Source organism: Prunus persica, chromosome G1 (genome assembly GCF_000346465.2).
Source record: "Prunus persica cultivar Lovell chromosome G1, Prunus_persica_NCBIv2, whole genome shotgun sequence".
Lineage (NCBI taxonomy): Eukaryota > Viridiplantae > Streptophyta > Magnoliopsida > Rosales > Rosaceae > Prunus > Prunus persica.
In genome coordinates this window covers 35,200,581-35,219,496 of record NC_034009.1, presented here as the reverse complement: position 1 = coordinate 35,219,496, position 18,916 = coordinate 35,200,581, and the positions used below count along the sequence as shown (strand labels likewise).

The 18,916-nt window shown below is 37.7% G+C and overlaps 2 protein-coding genes across 2 annotated transcripts; both read right to left on the bottom strand.

Moving 5' to 3' along the window:
• Nucleotides 10,679-12,555, bottom strand: LOC18792026 (aspartyl protease family protein At5g10770). Its single transcript, XM_007226223.2, has 2 exons — nucleotides 12,290-12,555; nucleotides 10,679-12,175 (listed from the first exon to the last, which is right to left on the bottom strand). The coding sequence occupies exons 1-2, from the start codon at nucleotides 12,495-12,497 to the stop codon at nucleotides 10,884-10,886; spliced, it is 1,500 nt and encodes a 499-aa protein (XP_007226285.2). The 5' UTR covers nucleotides 12,498-12,555; the 3' UTR covers nucleotides 10,679-10,883.
• Nucleotides 13,643-16,571, bottom strand: LOC18792825 (aspartyl protease family protein At5g10770). The gene is made up of 2 exons (XM_007225578.2): nucleotides 16,288-16,571; nucleotides 13,643-15,273 (listed from the first exon to the last, which is right to left on the bottom strand). The coding sequence occupies exons 1-2, from the start codon at nucleotides 16,472-16,474 to the stop codon at nucleotides 13,982-13,984; spliced, it is 1,479 nt and encodes a 492-aa protein (XP_007225640.1). The 5' UTR covers nucleotides 16,475-16,571; the 3' UTR covers nucleotides 13,643-13,981.

Genomic DNA, 18,916 nt, shown 5'->3' with positions numbered 1-18,916 from the left:
GTAGAGGCTGAGAGGGAGCATTTCCTGAGTCAGCTTTCCCAATTAATTCCCAATTTTGATCCAAGCATGCTTAAACCAAGAATTAGCCAAAGCCCCAAAAATCCAATGTCTGACAAAGCTAGCTGCTCTGGAGGTGATGTGAGATCCCTACATTTGGAGGATGATACTGCCAAAATGGGGAAACATCAGCCAGATGAAGAGAAGGAAGAAGAAAAAAGAGATGAAGAGAAGGAATAAGAAAAGGAGAAAGAAGATGAAGAAAAGCATGACGACAAGGTATGTTCACATAACTTTGCCTTTTTTTATTTGTTTTTCAAAATTTCAGACGTCGATATTTTTATTTAATCCGTCGTTTGTTTAAAACTTAGACGGCGGACTTTTTTTAAGACGTAATAAAATATTTAAACGACGGTTTTTGCACCGTCGTTTAAATGGTTTCAGACGACGCTTTATTCATAAAACCGTCGTCTTTATTGAATTACCACGACAGTTTTTTCACCGTCGTTTAAATACTTTTAAGACGACGTTTTATTCCTTAAACCGTCGTCTTTATTGAATTACCACGTCATTTTTTTTATTTCTTTAAACAGGTTATTGAAGTTGGTGCTTATTCAAATATGGAGGCGCCATCTTCTTTAAAAACCCTTTGTCATTTTGTGGAAACGACACTCCTGCCTGAGGATAAGACACTCCAATTTACAATTGATAAGGAGGTGTTTGGTGGTGAGCACGATACCTTCCTCCTGCCTGAAGATATTACACAATTTGCAGGCATGGAAGAAATTGGAGCTACTGTATTGGCTGTATATATGAGGTTTGTACTTCTAAAATAATACCTCGTTGGTTTATATATTGCGTCGTCTTAACTAACTAACCACGTCGTCTTAACTAACTACCGTCGTGATAAATATATTATAACGTCCTCATCTATTTCAGTACGTCGTGTGAAATATTATAATACGTCGTTTTTTTATACATAACCGTCGTGTTTGTTTGTGCTGACTTGTTTATATTATTTTATGTATTTAGGTACTTACACGATGTTTTGAAACAAGCCAATATGTGCAGCATGGTTAGCTTTATCGACCCTGCTACAGTTAGTGCCAACTCTGGCACAATAACTGAAAGATCACGACTGGTAGCAGCTCGACTTCAGAAGACAGACGGTGAACAGATTTTCATGATGCCTTACAATCCAGGGTTAGTCTCCTTAGGATTTTGTTTTTATGATTTTCAATAAATGACAGCTTATAAACTAACCACGTCGGTGTTTTATTTTATTTAGTCGTTTGAAACTACTAACCACGTCGGTATTTATTTATCGTCGTGATAAATATATAATGTCGTCGTTATCTACTTTATTTCGTCGTGTGAAATACTATAATACGTCGTTTTTGTAAATAACCGTCGTTTTTATATTAATTTTGTGCAGCCGTCATTGGATCTTGCTGATTGTAAGAGCAAAGAAGGAGACCGTCTATTTTCTGGATCCTCTGCCAGGTCATCGTGTGGTCGACGAAGAGGCGAAAAACATCGTGAACAGTGCTTTAAAAATATATAATACCCACATAGGCCGAGCAGGACGTAAAAATGTAATTTGGAAAACTCTCTCAGGCACACCAAAGCAACCCAGCAATGTCGAATGCGGGTATTATGTGATGCGCTTCATGAGGGACATCATCATGGATCCTTCCTTGGGGTTTGAGAATAAGGTAAGAAGAAATTACCTTCATACATTTCACGTCGTTTTTTGTATTATCAACGACGGTCATGTAAAATTAACGTCGTTGAATGGATATACTACGTCGGTTATGAAAAATATCGTCGTCTGTGATTGAATTTCTTTTTATTTATAAACCCTAATAGTCATTGTTTATGCAGTATGCCAAGGGAAACCAGGAAGCTTCATACCCCCAAGAAGCCATTGATGAAGTCCGGAATGAATGGGCAGAGTTTGTTTTCCAAATTATTAAACAGGGCAATTATTGAACACTTGATATTTATGTATAATGTACAAATTTTCTCTATAATATGTAATGTAAAAATTTGTTGAGGTTTTCTTAAATTAAAAAAAAAACAAACATACAAATTGCTTAACCGACGTGTAATACTTTTCCAACGACCTAATAAAGTCAAAAACCGTCGTATTTTGTTGTTTCGTGTTTTAAACAAATACGACGTAAAAATATAGTTAGACGACGTTCTTTGAACAATTGAGTCGTTTATGGTTTACAACATCTTCAATTTCTTAAGGGTTCAGGGTATCATCGACGACGTTTATGTAACGACAGCGGTTAAGTCGTGGAATATATATTTTACGTCGTATAGTTAAATAGCCGCCATGGTTTCTCATTTTAACGACGTCATTTTAACGACTTAGTAGTCTATTACAATTTACAACGTCTACAATTTATTAACACCGACGTGGTTTATTGTTGTGGTAAGAATATTTTATTATTTTTATATCAAAATATTCAAAATAAATTTAAAATAAATCAGAAAATTGAAAAGTCAACTCCTATGAAGTCATTGATATATTTTCTTCCACATAAACCTTGAAAAAATTCATTTTGAATAACAAAAATTTAAAATGACCATCCAAAACAAAATTGTTTTTATGAGTCATAAAATCACTTCTAGTTTTATGGTTTAGGGTTTAGAGTCTAGGGTTTAGAGATTAGGGTTGTTATTTATTGGGGTTTATTTTTAAAGTATAATTTTTGGGTAGTCTAGGGTATATGTTAGGCTTTAAAACCATAAAACCTTTTATAAACTTAATTTTTTAAATTGTATAATTTAGTTTTATGGGTTTAGGGTATTAATTTTTAACGACGGTGGTTGCGTCGTGGAATACATATTTTACGTCGTACAGAAAAACATACGACATGGTTTACGCTTTAAACGACGTCATTTTAATATGTAAGTCGGTTTATATAATTTACAACGTCTTTAATTTCTTAACACCGACGTGGTTTTTCAGTCGTCGTTATATAAAAAATTCAAAATAAATTTAAAATTAATCCGAAAAATGAAGCTTCAAAATGAACGGCCTTACGTTCTTAATCCGAAAAATGAAGTTTCCGTCGTGGAATATTAAATTTACGTCGGTACTTGTAGAACTTTCGCCTTGGTTTTTCTTTCGACGTTTTAAAACGCGCGAGCTCTAAAAATTTTCGCGCGACCTAAATTTTTTTAGATTTGGCTCTTATTCAGGCGTAGTTGGATGGACGTTGTGCGTGACAATCATTTGGAAGTTGGTGATCTGTGTCTTTTTATGTTGATTTCCAGCAAAAGTACACCTTTATTTGATCTTGTCATTTTCCGCTCTGGAGAAGGTGCAAAGTGCACCAATGATGGGGAGCAAATAGTACCTACGAAGGAAGAAACTGATAATGAAGATGGGGATTCGAGTGATGATTCTAGTAACGATTCGAGTGATATTAGGTTGTTTTGTTAAAGGGTTTTATGTGTATGCTTTGCGATCTGTTAATAATGTGCTTATAGGTATGGGTTCATGGATTTTCTGTTTAATGGGTTCATGGATTACATTATCTGTTATGTTGAATTGGGAATGGATTTAATTTTGTCGTATCTTTTAATCACCCTATGTTATGTTGAATTGGGAATGGATTTATTGTTTTCATGCTTGGTTTCATGTATATGTTGGTTTCTTGCTTGGTTTCATATATATGTTGTGTTCTTAATGGGTTTTGTGTTCTTGAAAATAAACTGAGACACGACAAATTTTAAGGCATACGACGACGATTACACGACGGTTTTTTTAAACTACCGTCGTTGTATTACTTATACACGACGGTTTTTTCATAAACCGTCGTTTGTATTACTTATAATAGACGACGTCTGTTGAAAATCCGTCGTCTATATATGCCAAATACGTCTGTTTTTGTTTAAAACCCGTCGTCTCTGTTGTGTATTACTTGCGATTAGATCATTGTATAATCTGCTATAGTGATGGTCATTGCCTGTATTTTCACTTTATTATAGATAATAGGTTATAGTGTCGGAGATGGATAAGTCATGGATGCACTCGGATAGAAGATCGAAGGCATATGAATTTGGGGTGGAAGCATTTTTGAACTTTGCTGTAGAAAATCTTCTAACTACAATACATATCCGTTGTCCATGTGTTAGTGCCAAGGATAAAAACCCAATTCTCTCAAATATGGGTTTCTATGGTGTCATTCAAGAAATTTGGGACCTTGACTACCAAAAGTTTACAATCCCAGTCTTTAGGTGTGATTGGATAGATAGTTCTGGTCTTGTAGTCGACGAACTTGGATTTACCCTTGTAGATTTGAGTAAAATTGGACATAGGAATGACCAATTTGTTTTGGCTTCTCAAGTCAAACAAATATTTTTTGTTGACGACCCGATGCATCGTGGTTGGTCAGTAGTGTTATCAATGCCTAATAGAGAATATAATGATGTTATTGGTGATGAAGTCTTAGGTGATGTGATAATTGAGTGTGAGCCATTTACTAGAGGGATGCCAAATGTTGACACATTTGATGAACTGGTGGGTGAGTTAGGCGGTCAAAATATTCGAGATGGGTGTGAAGATATATGGATTGAATGATGCTTATGTAATTGGCAGTGTATGACATTAATTTTATAATATATTGTAATGTGATTTCTTCACTTTCTACGTTCAAATAAAACACGACGTTATTGTGAACCAGTTATTCAGCATATTTACCGACGTCTTAAAGCAACGTAACAATGAAGAACCACGACGCTATTGTGAAGCAATTATTCAGGATATCACGTCGGGGAAGGATTAAGAACCGCCATGTAATTCAAAATAACACGACTCCAATCCCATAATACCGACGTCTAAAAAACGAGATATATAATCTGAACGTTAAAAAATACGACGTCATCATACATTTTTCACGTCGCAAGTTCTTTTATAAACGAAGAGGAACGAAATGAATTCCGACGGAAATTCATTATAACCGCCGTCTAATAACAATTAAACGACGTTATTTGTAATACGGCTCTCATCATAATCAACGCCGTCTATATGTTCTGTAATACGGCTCTCATTTATTTGGAACCGACGTTGTTTAGAAGTTCAACGTCGTCTATATTATTAAGTGTGTCGTGAGTAATGATGATAGATATAAATACAACGTCGACTATATAAATGCCACCGACGTTGTTTCGCATTTCAACGTCAACTGTATAAATACATACGTCGTAAATAATGACACTGACAACTATTTCCACGTCATCTTTTTTAGAAAAATCGAAGTGAAAAATTTATTTCACGACGGTTGTTTGTAAATAAGAGACGTAGTATATTTCAATAACGTCGTCTTCTCATGTATTTAAAGACGTCATATTTTTTCTTGTCGTGTAAATTATATTTAACGGCGTAGTATTTTAGTTGTCGTCGTTGTATGTATATCTTGCGGCCTTGTTCTTTTAACATGTGTCATATTTTTCTTTTTTAACGACGGTGATTTGTTTGAGTTGGTCGTCTATTCTCATCCTCGACTATTTTCTAGAACTTTAGCAGACTAAACACGTCTGTTTTTATTGTTTTCCGACGTTGTTTTATTTAACAACGTCTAATATTTATCGTCGTTGTTTGTTTCTGAAAATATGACGTATAAATTTTGTAATACGACTCTCATATATTTGTAACCGACGTTGTTTCGTTTTTCAACGTCTACTCTATAAATACATACGTCGTAAATAATGACACTGACAACTATTTCCACGTCATCTTTTATCGAAAAATCGAAGTGGAAAATTAATTTTACGACGACTGTTTTTATATATGCGACGTAGTAGGTATCAATAACGTCGTCTTCTAATGTATTTAAAGATGTCAAATTTTTTATTGTCGTGAAAATGATATTTAACGGCGTCGTATTTTTATTTTCGTCGTTGTATGTCTATCTTGCGGCCTTGTTCTCTTAATATGTGTCATATTTTTCCTTTTTAACGACGGTTTTTTTAGAGAGTTGGTCGTCTATTCTCATCCTCGACTGCTTTTTTAGATCTTTTTGCAGTACAAAGACGTCGTTTTGTATTTGTTGATGACGTTGTATATTTTAACAACGACGGTGATTTAGCGTCGTGGTTTATGAGGGAAAAGATGATGGTGGATTCCACGACCATTGAAAAACCGAATACACGACGGTGATTTACCGTCGTCTTTTTGCTTTTTTGTAGTAGTGCCACTCCAGCTTTATAAATTTTGAACATGTCCAAAGCACTGGATTTTTCTTTGATTAAAAAAACATGTCCAAATCTCGACTAGTCATCTGTAGAAGTGATGAAGTAGTTAAACCTTTCATGATGGAGTTGGGAATGGTCCACATATGTCTGTATGGATTAATTCTAATACACTTTGACTTCTTACAACACCGTTCTTTCTTAGGTTGGTCAATTTTCCCTTTGTACATTCTAGGCATATATCATCTGCATTATCATGATTCAATGGTGGTACAACTAATTCTTTGCATAAAGTATTGATTCTTGCCTTTGAAATACGTCTAAGTCTCTTATGCCACAATTTAAAATATAATTCTTTGCATGGTTTGGATTGAACTAAGTTGATTTGCATAGTTTTTTTGCAGTTTAATCGAAACATACCATCCACAATACTTGCTTTTCCAATTAAGCTTTTATTTCTAAAAATAGAACAACCAAAATCATCAAAGTTCAAAGTGAACTTTGACTTTACAAGCCTAGTAACTGAGATGAGATTCTTGCTCATTGAAGGAACATAAACCACATCTTCTAAATAAAAAACAAAACAAGAATCTAGTTCAATCCTAACTACTCCAATATTATCTACTTGCACTTTTCTCCATTTCCTAGGGGTGGTTGCGGTTCGGTAACCGCGAATTTTTATTCAAACCGCAAACCGACCGACTATTTGCGGTTTGGTGATTTTTGAAACCGCAAACCGACCGCGTTTTGCGGTTTACCGCATTGCGGTAAATCGCAAAAATGCGGTCGGTTACCGAGAATTTGCGGTTTAAAACCGCAAATTCTCAAGCATTCACAAAAATATAAATTTACAACCTAAATAAATAAATATACAACCTCAATTTCTCAAGCATATATAAATTCACAATCGATTCCAATTCTCAAGCATTCACAACCTAAGAAAATTAAAGTTACAATTCCAAACATTCCAATTAAAGTTAAACTTCTCAAGCATTCCAATTCCAAATCCTTTAAATTTACAAACCAAAAGCAAAATGAATTAAAGTTACAATCAAAAAGAAAAATCCAATTCACAGTTAATTAAAGTTACAAACTAAAAGGAAAAATGCAATACACCAATGTTACAAACTCAAGTGTTGGTGGTGAGTGGATTTGAAGAACCCCTTTGTATTGTTTGAGCACCAATGCTATCTACAAATAAAACAACATAGTTTAGTACATTTTATTATAAGAAGAAGCATAAATAACATTAGCATAAATAAACTAATTACTTACAAGTTGTCATATCTTCCATTTCCTTGTAGAATTCAACCTCATCATCTGTTGGTTCCTTGTAAAAGGAAAATTCGTCCGCTCTAAGCCAATCACTAGTACACACTAATGCCTCTACCATTTTAGGATGCAAAGAGCTTCTAAAAGGATCCACAATCCTCTTGCCTAGGCTAAAAGCATTTTCACTAGCAACCGTAGAACTTGGAATTGCAAAGATATCCTTGGCAACTTGTGAAAGAATAGGATATCTTGTTTGGTTCCCTTTCCACCAATTCAAGAGAAGAGAAGGGTTTACAATTTTACTTAATTATTCATAGAGTATAGCCGTGCGGCTATACTTTGCGGTTTGCGGTAACTGCAAATTTTGAAAATCAAATACCGCAACCGCAACCGTAAATGCGGTTCGGTTCTTAATACCGCGATTGCGGTTCGGTTTACCGCGATTGCGGTTTTATTGCGGTAAAATATCGGTTGATTTTTGCGGTTTTTCGGTTTTTCGGTTTAAAATGCCACCCCTACCATTTCCTACGAACACCTTCACTTCATCCTTGCTTGGCAGCCTCCTCTTTATGAACCCTTGCAAAGAATTAGTCACATGAATAGATGCACCACTGTCTAACCACCATGAATCATCAATAAAATCAACTAAATTAGATTCAAAGCAAACCAAAACTTGATCACTTTTACCTTTAGTTTTCTGTTTGTCCAACCATTTCTTATACCTTATGTATTCCTTTTTCATATGTCCAGTTTTCTTATAGAAGAAGCATTTCAATCCCACTGGTTTCAGAGCATTTGGACTGTTATTATCCTTTTCATTTTCTTTCTCTTTTCCAGCTGCAATGGCTTTGTTCCTATATTCCTTATTTTGCTTTGACTGCATCTGATTCACCATTTTTTCATCTCTTTCTCTTATTATATTGTGTTACTGTTCAACACATATGGTGATAAGATCATCCCGTGTCCAGCTTTCCTTTTGAGAAATGTAGGTATCTCTGAGAGACTTAAACTCCTTAGATAGTGAATTCTAAGCAATATGAACCATCATATCTTCATCTACATTCATTTCCAAACCTTGCAACTTTGTTCCAATGTCAATTGGATTCATGATATTTACTCCTCTTGATGTGCTTAATCCGTAGGTATGATTATTGACTGGCAGTTCGGAGTTTTTCGATCGCCGAAAAATTACTCAATATACCTGCCAGTGGTGGCGGCGCGTCGGCGGGGTGTCAATGTTGGATTTTTGTCCCAGAATGATCCCCACGTCGTCCTGAGCGCGACGGTATACTCGAATTTCAATTTGGTTATTGTTTGATCGTCGATCAGATATCGTATATTAGGCGTTATCCTGGTTTGATATGTTGGGACCGTTGGATCTACTTCATTTTCAATTAGGTTGATTTAGGCGCTTCTGGGATCATGTAGAAATTCGCGGATCGAGAATCGGAGTTTCGGATACTCTGATTCAATATTTCAAAGTTTAAGTTAAACGATAATCGTGCGATCGTGAGTAATCCGATCGTTCGATTCGGACCAAACTTGCAGGGCATGTTTAGTAAAGTGTGTTGAACCTATAGGAACTCTTAGATGGGTAATCGGCGGTCGTGGACCCGACGGGGTACCGGATTTACCAATATGGAAATTTAATCGCTTTTTTAAACTCGGGTCTTTTCAGACCATTCCACCTGTCAGAAATGTTGAAAATGGGCCTAGTAACCTTTGTAAGTCACGTACACGCACTTATGAGGCCGGGGGTCAGGGTGTTGAATAAGTAATTGTGGTTGAGCTATTTTATTAATAAAATGTTTTAATTGCTTAAATAGGTACTCAGATTTCGTTGAACGTGCAGGAAAGACCCTCAAAGAGTCAGGCTAGCTCGGATGCTCAGTGAGTGAACTTTTGTTTTGTAAATGAATTTTATGCAATTAAAGTTTCATTGATTGATTTTGAATGAATTATTTATGACTATTACTTTCCAAGCATAAATATTTGAATTCAAATATCTTTATTAAATTTTGTTCATGTTTAAAAGGCTTGGAAAGTAGGAAAGGAAGTGATAATATGATTGAAGGATTTATTGAGAAATAAAAGTATAATTTTTCTAAGAAATATTTTTAAACCACCATAGGTACCCAAGATGTTGCCTTCGGATAAAATGTTGCATTCAGATAATATGTTGCCTTCGAATAATATGTTGCCTTCGGATAAAATTGTTGCCTACGGTTATAATAATGTCCACGGACATTCTAGTTGCGTTCGGTTGAGTCAGTGCGCGTTTGACAATGCCCCACTAGTTTCGAGGATGCCCGAACCGTGTGGTGCGAGGAATGCGGCTCAGGTTGACTTAATGTCCCCTGAGTCTTGCGAGGAATGCGGCTCCGGTGACTTTGTGTTTCCGAGACTTGCGAGGATGTGTCGCATTATGTGACACAAGGAATTGAGGGTATAATATGGGAAATAAGTAAAAGACCATGGAATTGACGGATATATGATGGGTACACCTAAGTGAGAAATATATTATTTCTTTACAGTGCCTTCAAAAGGTTTTGAGAATTTGAATGCGTGATTAGTTATATGTATGTCTTTATTCTTGTACGAATATAGAACATAATGTTTTAACAGTGGGGTTAGTATGTTAATATTCTATTTTCCAAAAGTTTATTTTTGTCCACTCACACTTTTAAATGTTTTGCACCCTAAGGCAGTAGTCGTGTACCAGAGCGCCACCACAGGGTAGTCACCACTCTTCACTCATCTTTTCCGCTATGTAGGATTTCTTTTATAATTGAACTATTCCTGTAAATTAAACTGATTAGTATTGCTCTGAAATTGCCCTAGGATTTCTGTAAAGCCTAAGGCCATATAGTTATGTTGTTGGATTGCTTGAATGTAAACTTCATGCAATTTGGGGTAGCGACTATTTACATGGAAGATTCTGCCGAATTTTCAACAGAAGTCAAACTTGAGATGAACTTCGGTTTCGTTAGAAGCGCAATTTAGTCAAGTGTGCCCGGCACCCGCCAAGTGTCGGACACGCACAGAGTTCGGTTTAGATTCTAAAATGAAATTTAGTTGCAAACAAAGGAAGGAATTGATGAAGGTTAATGGCACATATTGTAATTTAACTGATAATACTAGGACAAATATATATTATCTTAAATGACAGCATATTTGGAATTTGGGTTTAAGACTTATCTTAAATATTTAGAAATAGTTAAATTTATATCTAGAAAATAAGAATTACATGGGTATTTCCCTTAAGAATAAGAACCCAAAAAAGAAAAACAGGAGACACCGACTTACAACAGACAAACATTACACACAAATATGTAACCCAATGCTTTATTCTATAGCTAGCAAGCTGTTTGTATTACACTTATACCCATGGACGACGTCATTACTCAATCGCAACCTGCAGGGGCAAATCCGACTTTTCCTCCGGCCACGTCATACACAACCTCCAACCTCTTCTGTTGAAGATTCCCAATAATCCCGACGTCTCTATCATCCTTGTTTCCGGCAAACGCCAAGCAAACGTGCGAAGGACTTATCGGAAACAATATCCCGGTCGCGTCCAAGTCCACCGTAAGTCCATCCCCAAACACAAACGCTATCTTCGGATATGACACCGTGTTCAAGCCGCTGAAATCGTAACACGTGTCCAGCAACGAATCGCCATTAGTCAGTGTGTAGTTCTTCATCGCCTCCCGAAACGCGCCCCGCAACACTGCGTATGCCGTCGCCGGCAACCTCGTGATCACCGTCCCCGAGTCGATGATCGTTCCAGAAGACGAAAAGACCGAGGGCGCAATCGACAGCTGGCTCCCACCGACTTTGATGCCGGCGAGGCCGAGGCCGTAAAACGACTCGCTTTGGGATGACGTGATGAGCTTCGTGAACTTAACGCCGTTAGGAGAGCCTCCGTCACCGAAGGTGAGGTGACCGGTGGAGCTGGAAGTCGACGGGAGGCAGTAGGAGAAGAACCGGTTGTATTTATTGGCGGTTTGCTCGACGAAGGAGATGCTGCTCCGGCCGAGACCTAGCAAACCGGCGGATCCTCTGAATAGGCCTCCGTTGTCTAGGCCGCAGCCGAAGAGGAAACTTTCAAAAACGTCCGTAGGGGTCAATGTAAGCTTTTCGCTGCCAAATACCCCTTTAGAGAAGGAGTTGTCACCGTAAACGGCGATGTAAAGGCAGGTGGAGGCGGAGCAGCTTTGTTCGAGGCCGGAGGATGGGAGCTGAGTACACGCGGCGGTGGTACATGGGATCTTTTTGTATGAGGCGGAGAGAGAAGGGTTGAAGATGGGCTCAGTCTGTTTGTAACAAGACCGAGTAGTAGGACATGGCTGGCATTGGGTCCAGGTGAGGTCGCTGCCAGTGTCGAAGACGAGGGAGAGTTGCTTGGCTGGTGTACCGAGGCTGACGGTGACAATGTAGTTCCCTGAGCCGATAACGATACCAGACTTGGCGGGGAGGGTGGTGGCGGCGGATTGGGTGAGTGGGTCTTTGTTGTTGTTGTGGTTGAGGCGGGAGTGGATTGAGTTGACTCGGGCCTGGTCTTGCTCGAGGATTTGAGCATGGTATTTTTCATCACTAGTTGTGGTTGAAGTTTTTGATGATTTGTGGAATTTGGAGCATGGCCCATGTTTGTGCACCACTTTCAATACCGATGATGCCTTGTTATTGTTATGACCTGAGATCATCGAAACATGTATGCATAGAGAGAGAGAGAGAGAGTGTGTGTGTGTGTTAGAGATACATAAATGCATTGAAATTAAATTATATATATAATATGGGATGAATTAACCTTTGGTGGAGGGGCTGCAGGTGGTTGCTGGTAGAAGAGAGTTTACTTCAACTGTGTGAGTGGTATGTGGCATAAGGTGGGGTTTTGTATCTCTTGCTGCCAAAGCAAATCCGTTCTCGAAAGAGCAGAGAATTAGGCATAGAAATACAGAGAAGAAAGCCATGAAAAACCTAAGGAAGGAGGAGCTAGAAATCATGGGAGTTGCCATGAATAATTAACAAGATTGCCTCTAGATTATTGAGTTGCTGCTGTAATGTAAGCATACTCTTGGCCTTATATAGGCTAATTGGAGACATGGATGTCCACCGGGTTTATTGGCCTTAATTTCCAAGCATTTAGTGATGAGACGTATAGTTTTCAATTCATAATTGACAACTAATTGGTCAAGTCTCTGTAGACTCCAACTAATTGATAAATTATATTTCAACCGAGTGAGTCGTAATTTATAGATAATATTTACAAAATATTAGACAATTTAAAAATTATTAAAACATATAATTATGACCTACAAAATAAACAAATGCAATATTTTTTTTTTTAACATTATAGTCGTTTAATTAATTATCCATCACCTGTCAATATTGTGATTAAAGCGCAGAGGACTTGGTGTCTGGAAAGTATAGAAGACGTTCCTGTTGGTGATCAATGTCATGGCGCCATTTCAGCGTCTTGTCATTGTAATTTGTATCCACGGTGGCATTTTTCAAACTACACCAAACATAAATTTGGAACTATCCATGCGCCTGTTGCGCATATTATCATCATATGCCATTTTCAAAGTCAATAAGTCAACAGACTTTAAGGTAACATTATTAAATTAATCAAGAGTTTTTCATTTTTATATTTTTGTATATTGGGCTTATTGGCCTACCAATACCGGTCAAACAAACTCAAAGTAACGACAAGTCTGGGCTTTGATTGTCCACTCACTCACCAAGTCGGTTTACAGACCAAGAACCTCAAGATTTTTTTTACCAATTGATTTTTTTAGTATAAGCGATAGTCTACAACCGTACATGCATTTTCTTTTGCACACGGCTCTATAATGGAATTCACTTTTTTATAATCTTACTTATATGGAAAATATAAAATAAATATAGAGTCTATCAGACTCAGATTGGTAAATGATCCAATAACCATCATTCTTTTTGGAGTAGTTCAAAAATACTCATATACATACACACAAATGATGTTATGGGAATTCGAAAGCTGAGACCTCTAGTATTCAAATCAATACCATTTTTCACTGAACTAGACCCCATTAACACCAATCAATCCTTGATTCTTAATTGGGCATTTCGTTTGAGGCAAGACCAAATTAAGAGAGATTCATCCTATTTTGCATGCCCGAAATTAGCTAAATAATCCAACATTGTTTTATTTATGTACAACTTGCATTGCATACTTTCCATTCTTTAGCTAGCTATTACACCAACACACAAACCAATTGTCACTATAGCTTGTTCCAATTAGTCTATATGTATCACAACTATACTTTTATACCAATTGATGATCATCTTCTTCAATCAACAATGGGTTAATTAGCTAGCTTAATTAAGCTAATTTAAAACTAGCCTTAATTAAGTAGTCTTTATATTAATATAACAGCCCCATTTGTGCTAACTCCAAGATTGTCTTCTTCATTAGCAAAGCTGGGTAGCTGCATGCATTGCATAATAATATAGCCATAGCTCAGGGGCATGCTGCAGGGGCAAATCCGACCTTTCCACCAGCAATATCATACACCACCTGCAGCCTCTTCTGCTGAACGTTCCCAAAAATCCCAATGTCGCTATCGTCCCCATTCCCTGCAAACGCCAGGCAAACCTGATCCGCGCTCGCCACGTACAGTATCCCCGTCGCGTCCAAGTCCTGCGTAAGCCCGCCGTCAAACACGAACGAAATCTTCGGATACGACACCGTTTTGAAGCTGCTGAAGTCGTAGCAAGTGTCGAGTATCGAGAGCTCCTGAGTCAGCGGATAGCTCTTCATCCTCTGACGAAACGCCGCCTTCAACGAGCTGTACGCCGTCGGCGGCAGCCGCGTGATCACCGTTCCGGAATCTATGATCGTTCCCGAAGACGAAAAGACCGAAGCCGAAATCGGCAATTTAGTCCCGCCGACGTTGATCCCGACGACGTTGAGGCCGTAAAACGAGTCGCCTTGGGAGACGGTGGAGAGGGCCGTGAACTTGACGGCGTTGGAAGATCCGCCGCCTTTGCCGAAGCTGAGGTAGCCGGTGGAGCTCGAGGTGGAAGGGAGGCAGTAGGAGAAGAACCGGTTGTATTTTTTAGCCGATTGTTCCACAAGGGAGATTTGGTTTCGGCCGAGACCGAGCAAACCGGCAGCGCCGCCGAAAAGGCCTTGGTTGTTCTGGCCACACCCGAACAGAAACCCATCAAACACGTCTGTGTTCGTCAAGCTCAGCTTCTCCTTGCCGAAGTAGCCGACGGAGAACGACTGATCGCCGTACTGGATGCCGTAGATGCAGGTGGACGTGGAGGCGGTGCAGCCGGGGGTGTTTCCAGTGGCCGAACCCAGCTGAGTGCACGTGGCGGAGGTGCAGGAGACGTTGGCGTAGGAGGCGGAGAGAGAAGGGTCGAAGATGGGCTCTTTCTGTTTGTAACAAGATTTTACACATGGTCTACATTGGGTCCAAGTGAGGTCGCTGCCCGTGTCGAAAATGAGCGATAGCTGCTTCTTGGGAGAGCCCAGGCCCACGTTGACTATGTAGTTTCCCGCTCCGACGACGCTTCCGGACTGGGCCGGAATGGTGGTGGCCGCCGATTCGCGTAGATCGTCGACGCTTTTCAATTGCTTCTTGGAGTTGACTCGGGAGTGGATTGAGTTGACTCGGGCTTGGTCTTGCTGGAGGATTTGAGCATGAGTTGGAGTTTTGGATTTGTGCTTCTTGAGTCGGGAACATGGGCCATGCTTGTGTACCACTTTCAGCACTGATGATGATGCATGCTTGCTCATATGACCTGAATTTCAAATAATTTACAACTATGATTAGTGACTCGGTTTGAATTGAATTATTTTTATTAAATTAGACTTAATGTCTTTATCGTTGTTTAATAAATTTAAAAAATAATAAGATAGGAACTAATTAAATTGCACAACAATTCAATATATCGGAACTTCTATATTGGGACAAAATTAGTTCCATGATTCTGTTTTAATGTAAAGACCAACTTATGCACAAATTATTTTGGTATATGTCGGCACTAGGCATCAATATGGAAGGGTGTCATGGCCTGCTGGCTGGCAGTGCCTATCGTACCTGCTTATGTGGCCATGATTGGCGCAGGAAGGAACATGCTTGATGATTACGTAGCTTGCAAAAAAGGACTTCCAAGTGGGAAGAAACTCAAAACTCACATATGTCTTTGTGTGTTTGTGTTTGTAATGAGCAATCATAGTCGAAATTCCTTTAATTAATTAAATAAAGAGTCATGTTTACTGATTGCATGCGTAATCTTTAAACAAAAACTTAATTAATACCATCAAATCTTTTAATCCGTAAATTAAATGATCCATAAACAAAAATGATGATCTCAATTAACAAAACCCTGGAAGGAAAAACTCTTTAATTATTTATGTAACACTAAATTATAAGTTTATTGACAATATAATATTATTATATATGCATGCTGCTGAAAGTTACATCTCCTACCAAAACTTTATTATTATTATTTCAAAAATAATAAACCATTTTAAGATTTTGCAGAATCTAATCTATGCCATCTTTATCAAAGTATCCCCTTAAATATATATATATATATATTTTATAGAAAGAAATGTTCTTATGGCTTGTTGCTCATGGGTTAAAGAATTGGATTCTCCGATTACCAGCAGCAGCAGTACTGTATATATAAATATATGTATATCTACTTCCACCATTGCAATCAAATTAAAGCAAATATGACAAGAAAACATGCACACAGAGGATAGAAAGAGGGAGAGAGATAAACAAAAAGGGTTTCAGAGATATTGACCTTTGGTGGAGGAGGAGGAGCTGCAGGTGGTTGCAGGCAGCAGAGAATTGACTTCAACTGTGTGAGCATGTTCTCTTTCTTCCAAGGCAAAGCCCTTCTCCAAAGAGCACAGAATTAGGCATAGAAAACCAGAGCAACAAATGATATACCTCATGAGGAAGGAGGAGCTAGAAATGGGAGCTGCCATGATTATTTCACAAGCTAGCTAACCTAAACTCCCACCCACAGATGTAAAATGATGTTTGCTCCTCAAAGCATACATCCCTTTAGCCTTATAAGCTGAATGGAGAGACAATGGGTTTCCAATTCTCACACGTCACCCATTATAACAGTAAAAAATTATTATGCAGCTTCCACATCAATGTCAAATACACAAAACGACATCATCCATGGATTTGTTTCGAAAATATAAGTAGATATGAGAGTATATAGGGTGTTACATTAATTAACATAAATACATATGCAATATATTTATATGCATTTTCCGATATCATATAATAATTTCTCGTGAAACTATTATTTTTTTTATAAAGATAAATTGAGTCCAACCATCGTGTACAGATATTGACAAATACATAGCGCTTAAAAGTGCCTATAGGCTATAGGTGAGGAGGCAGCCTTAGCTCACCATTTTGTTTGGGATAAAGCACAGCATGGGCCTTGGCTATGCCTATGAGTGTGACCTTAGGCAACCGCCTTACATTGACCTCACTCTTCGTCATTAGCACTAAACGTTTGATAATTAATTCTGGTAGATTAATAGGGGAAAGTTTGCTACATTCCATTTGCATTTGTACTTCTTCTTTCTGTTGTCGTATGAGGATGAAAACCGTTTACTTTCGAGGTATAGCACTTTAAAGATCATTTATACCCAAAAAAAAACAAAAAACAAAAACAAAATTGGAGTTCGTTTAACCTGATTGAGTAACATTGGGATAGTTCTGTGTTCGTCCAATAACAATTAAATGACTAAACGATTTCCAATTTAGTTGTTTTTTTTTTTACATATGATTTAAAGAGTGCCCTAAAAGAGACGTTTCTAATTATTAAACTACATTGTAGTATGAGACCGAATGAGAATGTAGAATGAAGACTTTCTTGTATTAAAAGCACGGCCATTTATCTGTCCTACTGATAGCTAAAGGGATCCCACACCTGATTGCTTAGTGAACCTGTGTACTACCCTGATTAGCATTACTGTACGGACATGATTTTCTTGTTATCATTATTAATTTTTTTTTTTTTTTCCGGAGGACATGATTTTCTTGTTAATTAGGCAAATTCTGAGATTAGGAACCTTAATTAAATTCTTGCATTCATCTCATCCTTCCAGAAGAAACATAAAATATTAACAATCAGTATTTTTCAGCATCCATTATTTGTTTTGTTCTCTTGTTGTTTTACCATACGAATGGCACTACTTCATAGTTGGTAGTTTCACACTTGAATGACTTGGGTCCAACCAAAATGGTCTATAAAGACAACGTTCTCAATTGTCAACAATGTTGGGTCTTTTTGTTCTCTTTTATTGATTGGTTTTTTCACTTTCACACAGAAAAAGAGATAGGAAGCAATCAATCATCCTGTAATCTGCGGCACTTGATTTTTCGGTGGAGAGAGGCTGCTGGGATGGGATGGGGTGGGAGGTCGATGGAATCATGAAATTATTTTTCATGCTTTTATTTGCTCAAAAAGTAAAAATATTGGATTTCAAGTGGTTTCCCACCCACCCAAAATCCCCCCACCCCACTTCTAACGTACTCCACAAGTTAAAACTCCACTATAACTAACAATTATTCGTTCTATTATGTAAGTCTCTGGCATGCTGATTAATATTTTATCATCCAAATTGTATAACATGAATTCTTCGGATTGATAATTTGACAACATCATACAATATTAGTATTCATACATATCGTGTATAGGAGCCATGTTGACCTGATCAACATAATTGTACACTTGCCGAAGAAATAATTGAGTCCACGATGAGCACACCAATCATCCAATCCAACTAGTTGAAATTATTACAAGAAAACCAAGTGTTGTTTAATTTAAACAATTGGTCTCTATCATTAGTTCTTTTAAAAAATTATTATTGGAACGATTCATTTGTTTATAAATTACTATATTCTCCACTCGGACATCTATGTTCTTAATCTGGCTCATCAATTCAGTTAGCTATTGATATTTTCCTTAAACAGTTTGTCGAAATGCCTCAAAAAGGTTGAGGTAGAAACTAATTGTATTTACCATTGTAGCGTGAAGAAAAATATCTGAATCCGCCACTATATTCTTACGATCCAAACTAAACTTATCATTTCTGTACTTCATGATATTTGAGATTAAGACAAATAATGTAATTGCCTTAGTAGAATTAAAGAAAATGGGCGGCCAGCAGCAAGGTTGGTCCAGCAAAGTTATCTTGTGTTTGTTTGATTGTGAATGGGACATCCCTAATTTCTGGTGGGAATAAATTAATAGCTGGAAACTGTTATCAGAGAGCGAAGATGATCAGTTGGAATCTTGCTTGGGTGTGGGGTAGACAGAGAGGTTGTAGTGGGTGGTGGAAGAAAGCTGGAATCTGTCCCAAAAGATGAGTGAGAGAGAGATGCTTATAGAGATTTTGATG

What these genes read in the sequence shown, in the direction of transcription:
- LOC18792026 (XM_007226223.2), bottom strand. Translation starts at nt 12,497, where the DNA reads ATGGCAACTCCCATGATTTCTAGCTCCTCCTTCCTTAGGTTTTTCATG. An exon ending in CTGCAGCCCCTCCACCAAAG is followed by an intron (nt 12,176 to 12,289) that starts GTTAATTCATCC and finishes CGATGATCTCAG; the next exon opens with GTCATAACAATAACAAGGCA.
- LOC18792825 (XM_007225578.2), bottom strand. Translation starts at nt 16,474, where the DNA reads ATGGCAGCTCCCATTTCTAGCTCCTCCTTCCTCATGAGGTATATCATT. An exon ending in CTCCTCCTCCTCCACCAAAG is followed by an intron (nt 15,274 to 16,287) that starts GTCAATATCTCT and finishes TTTGAAATTCAG; the next exon opens with GTCATATGAGCAAGCATGCA.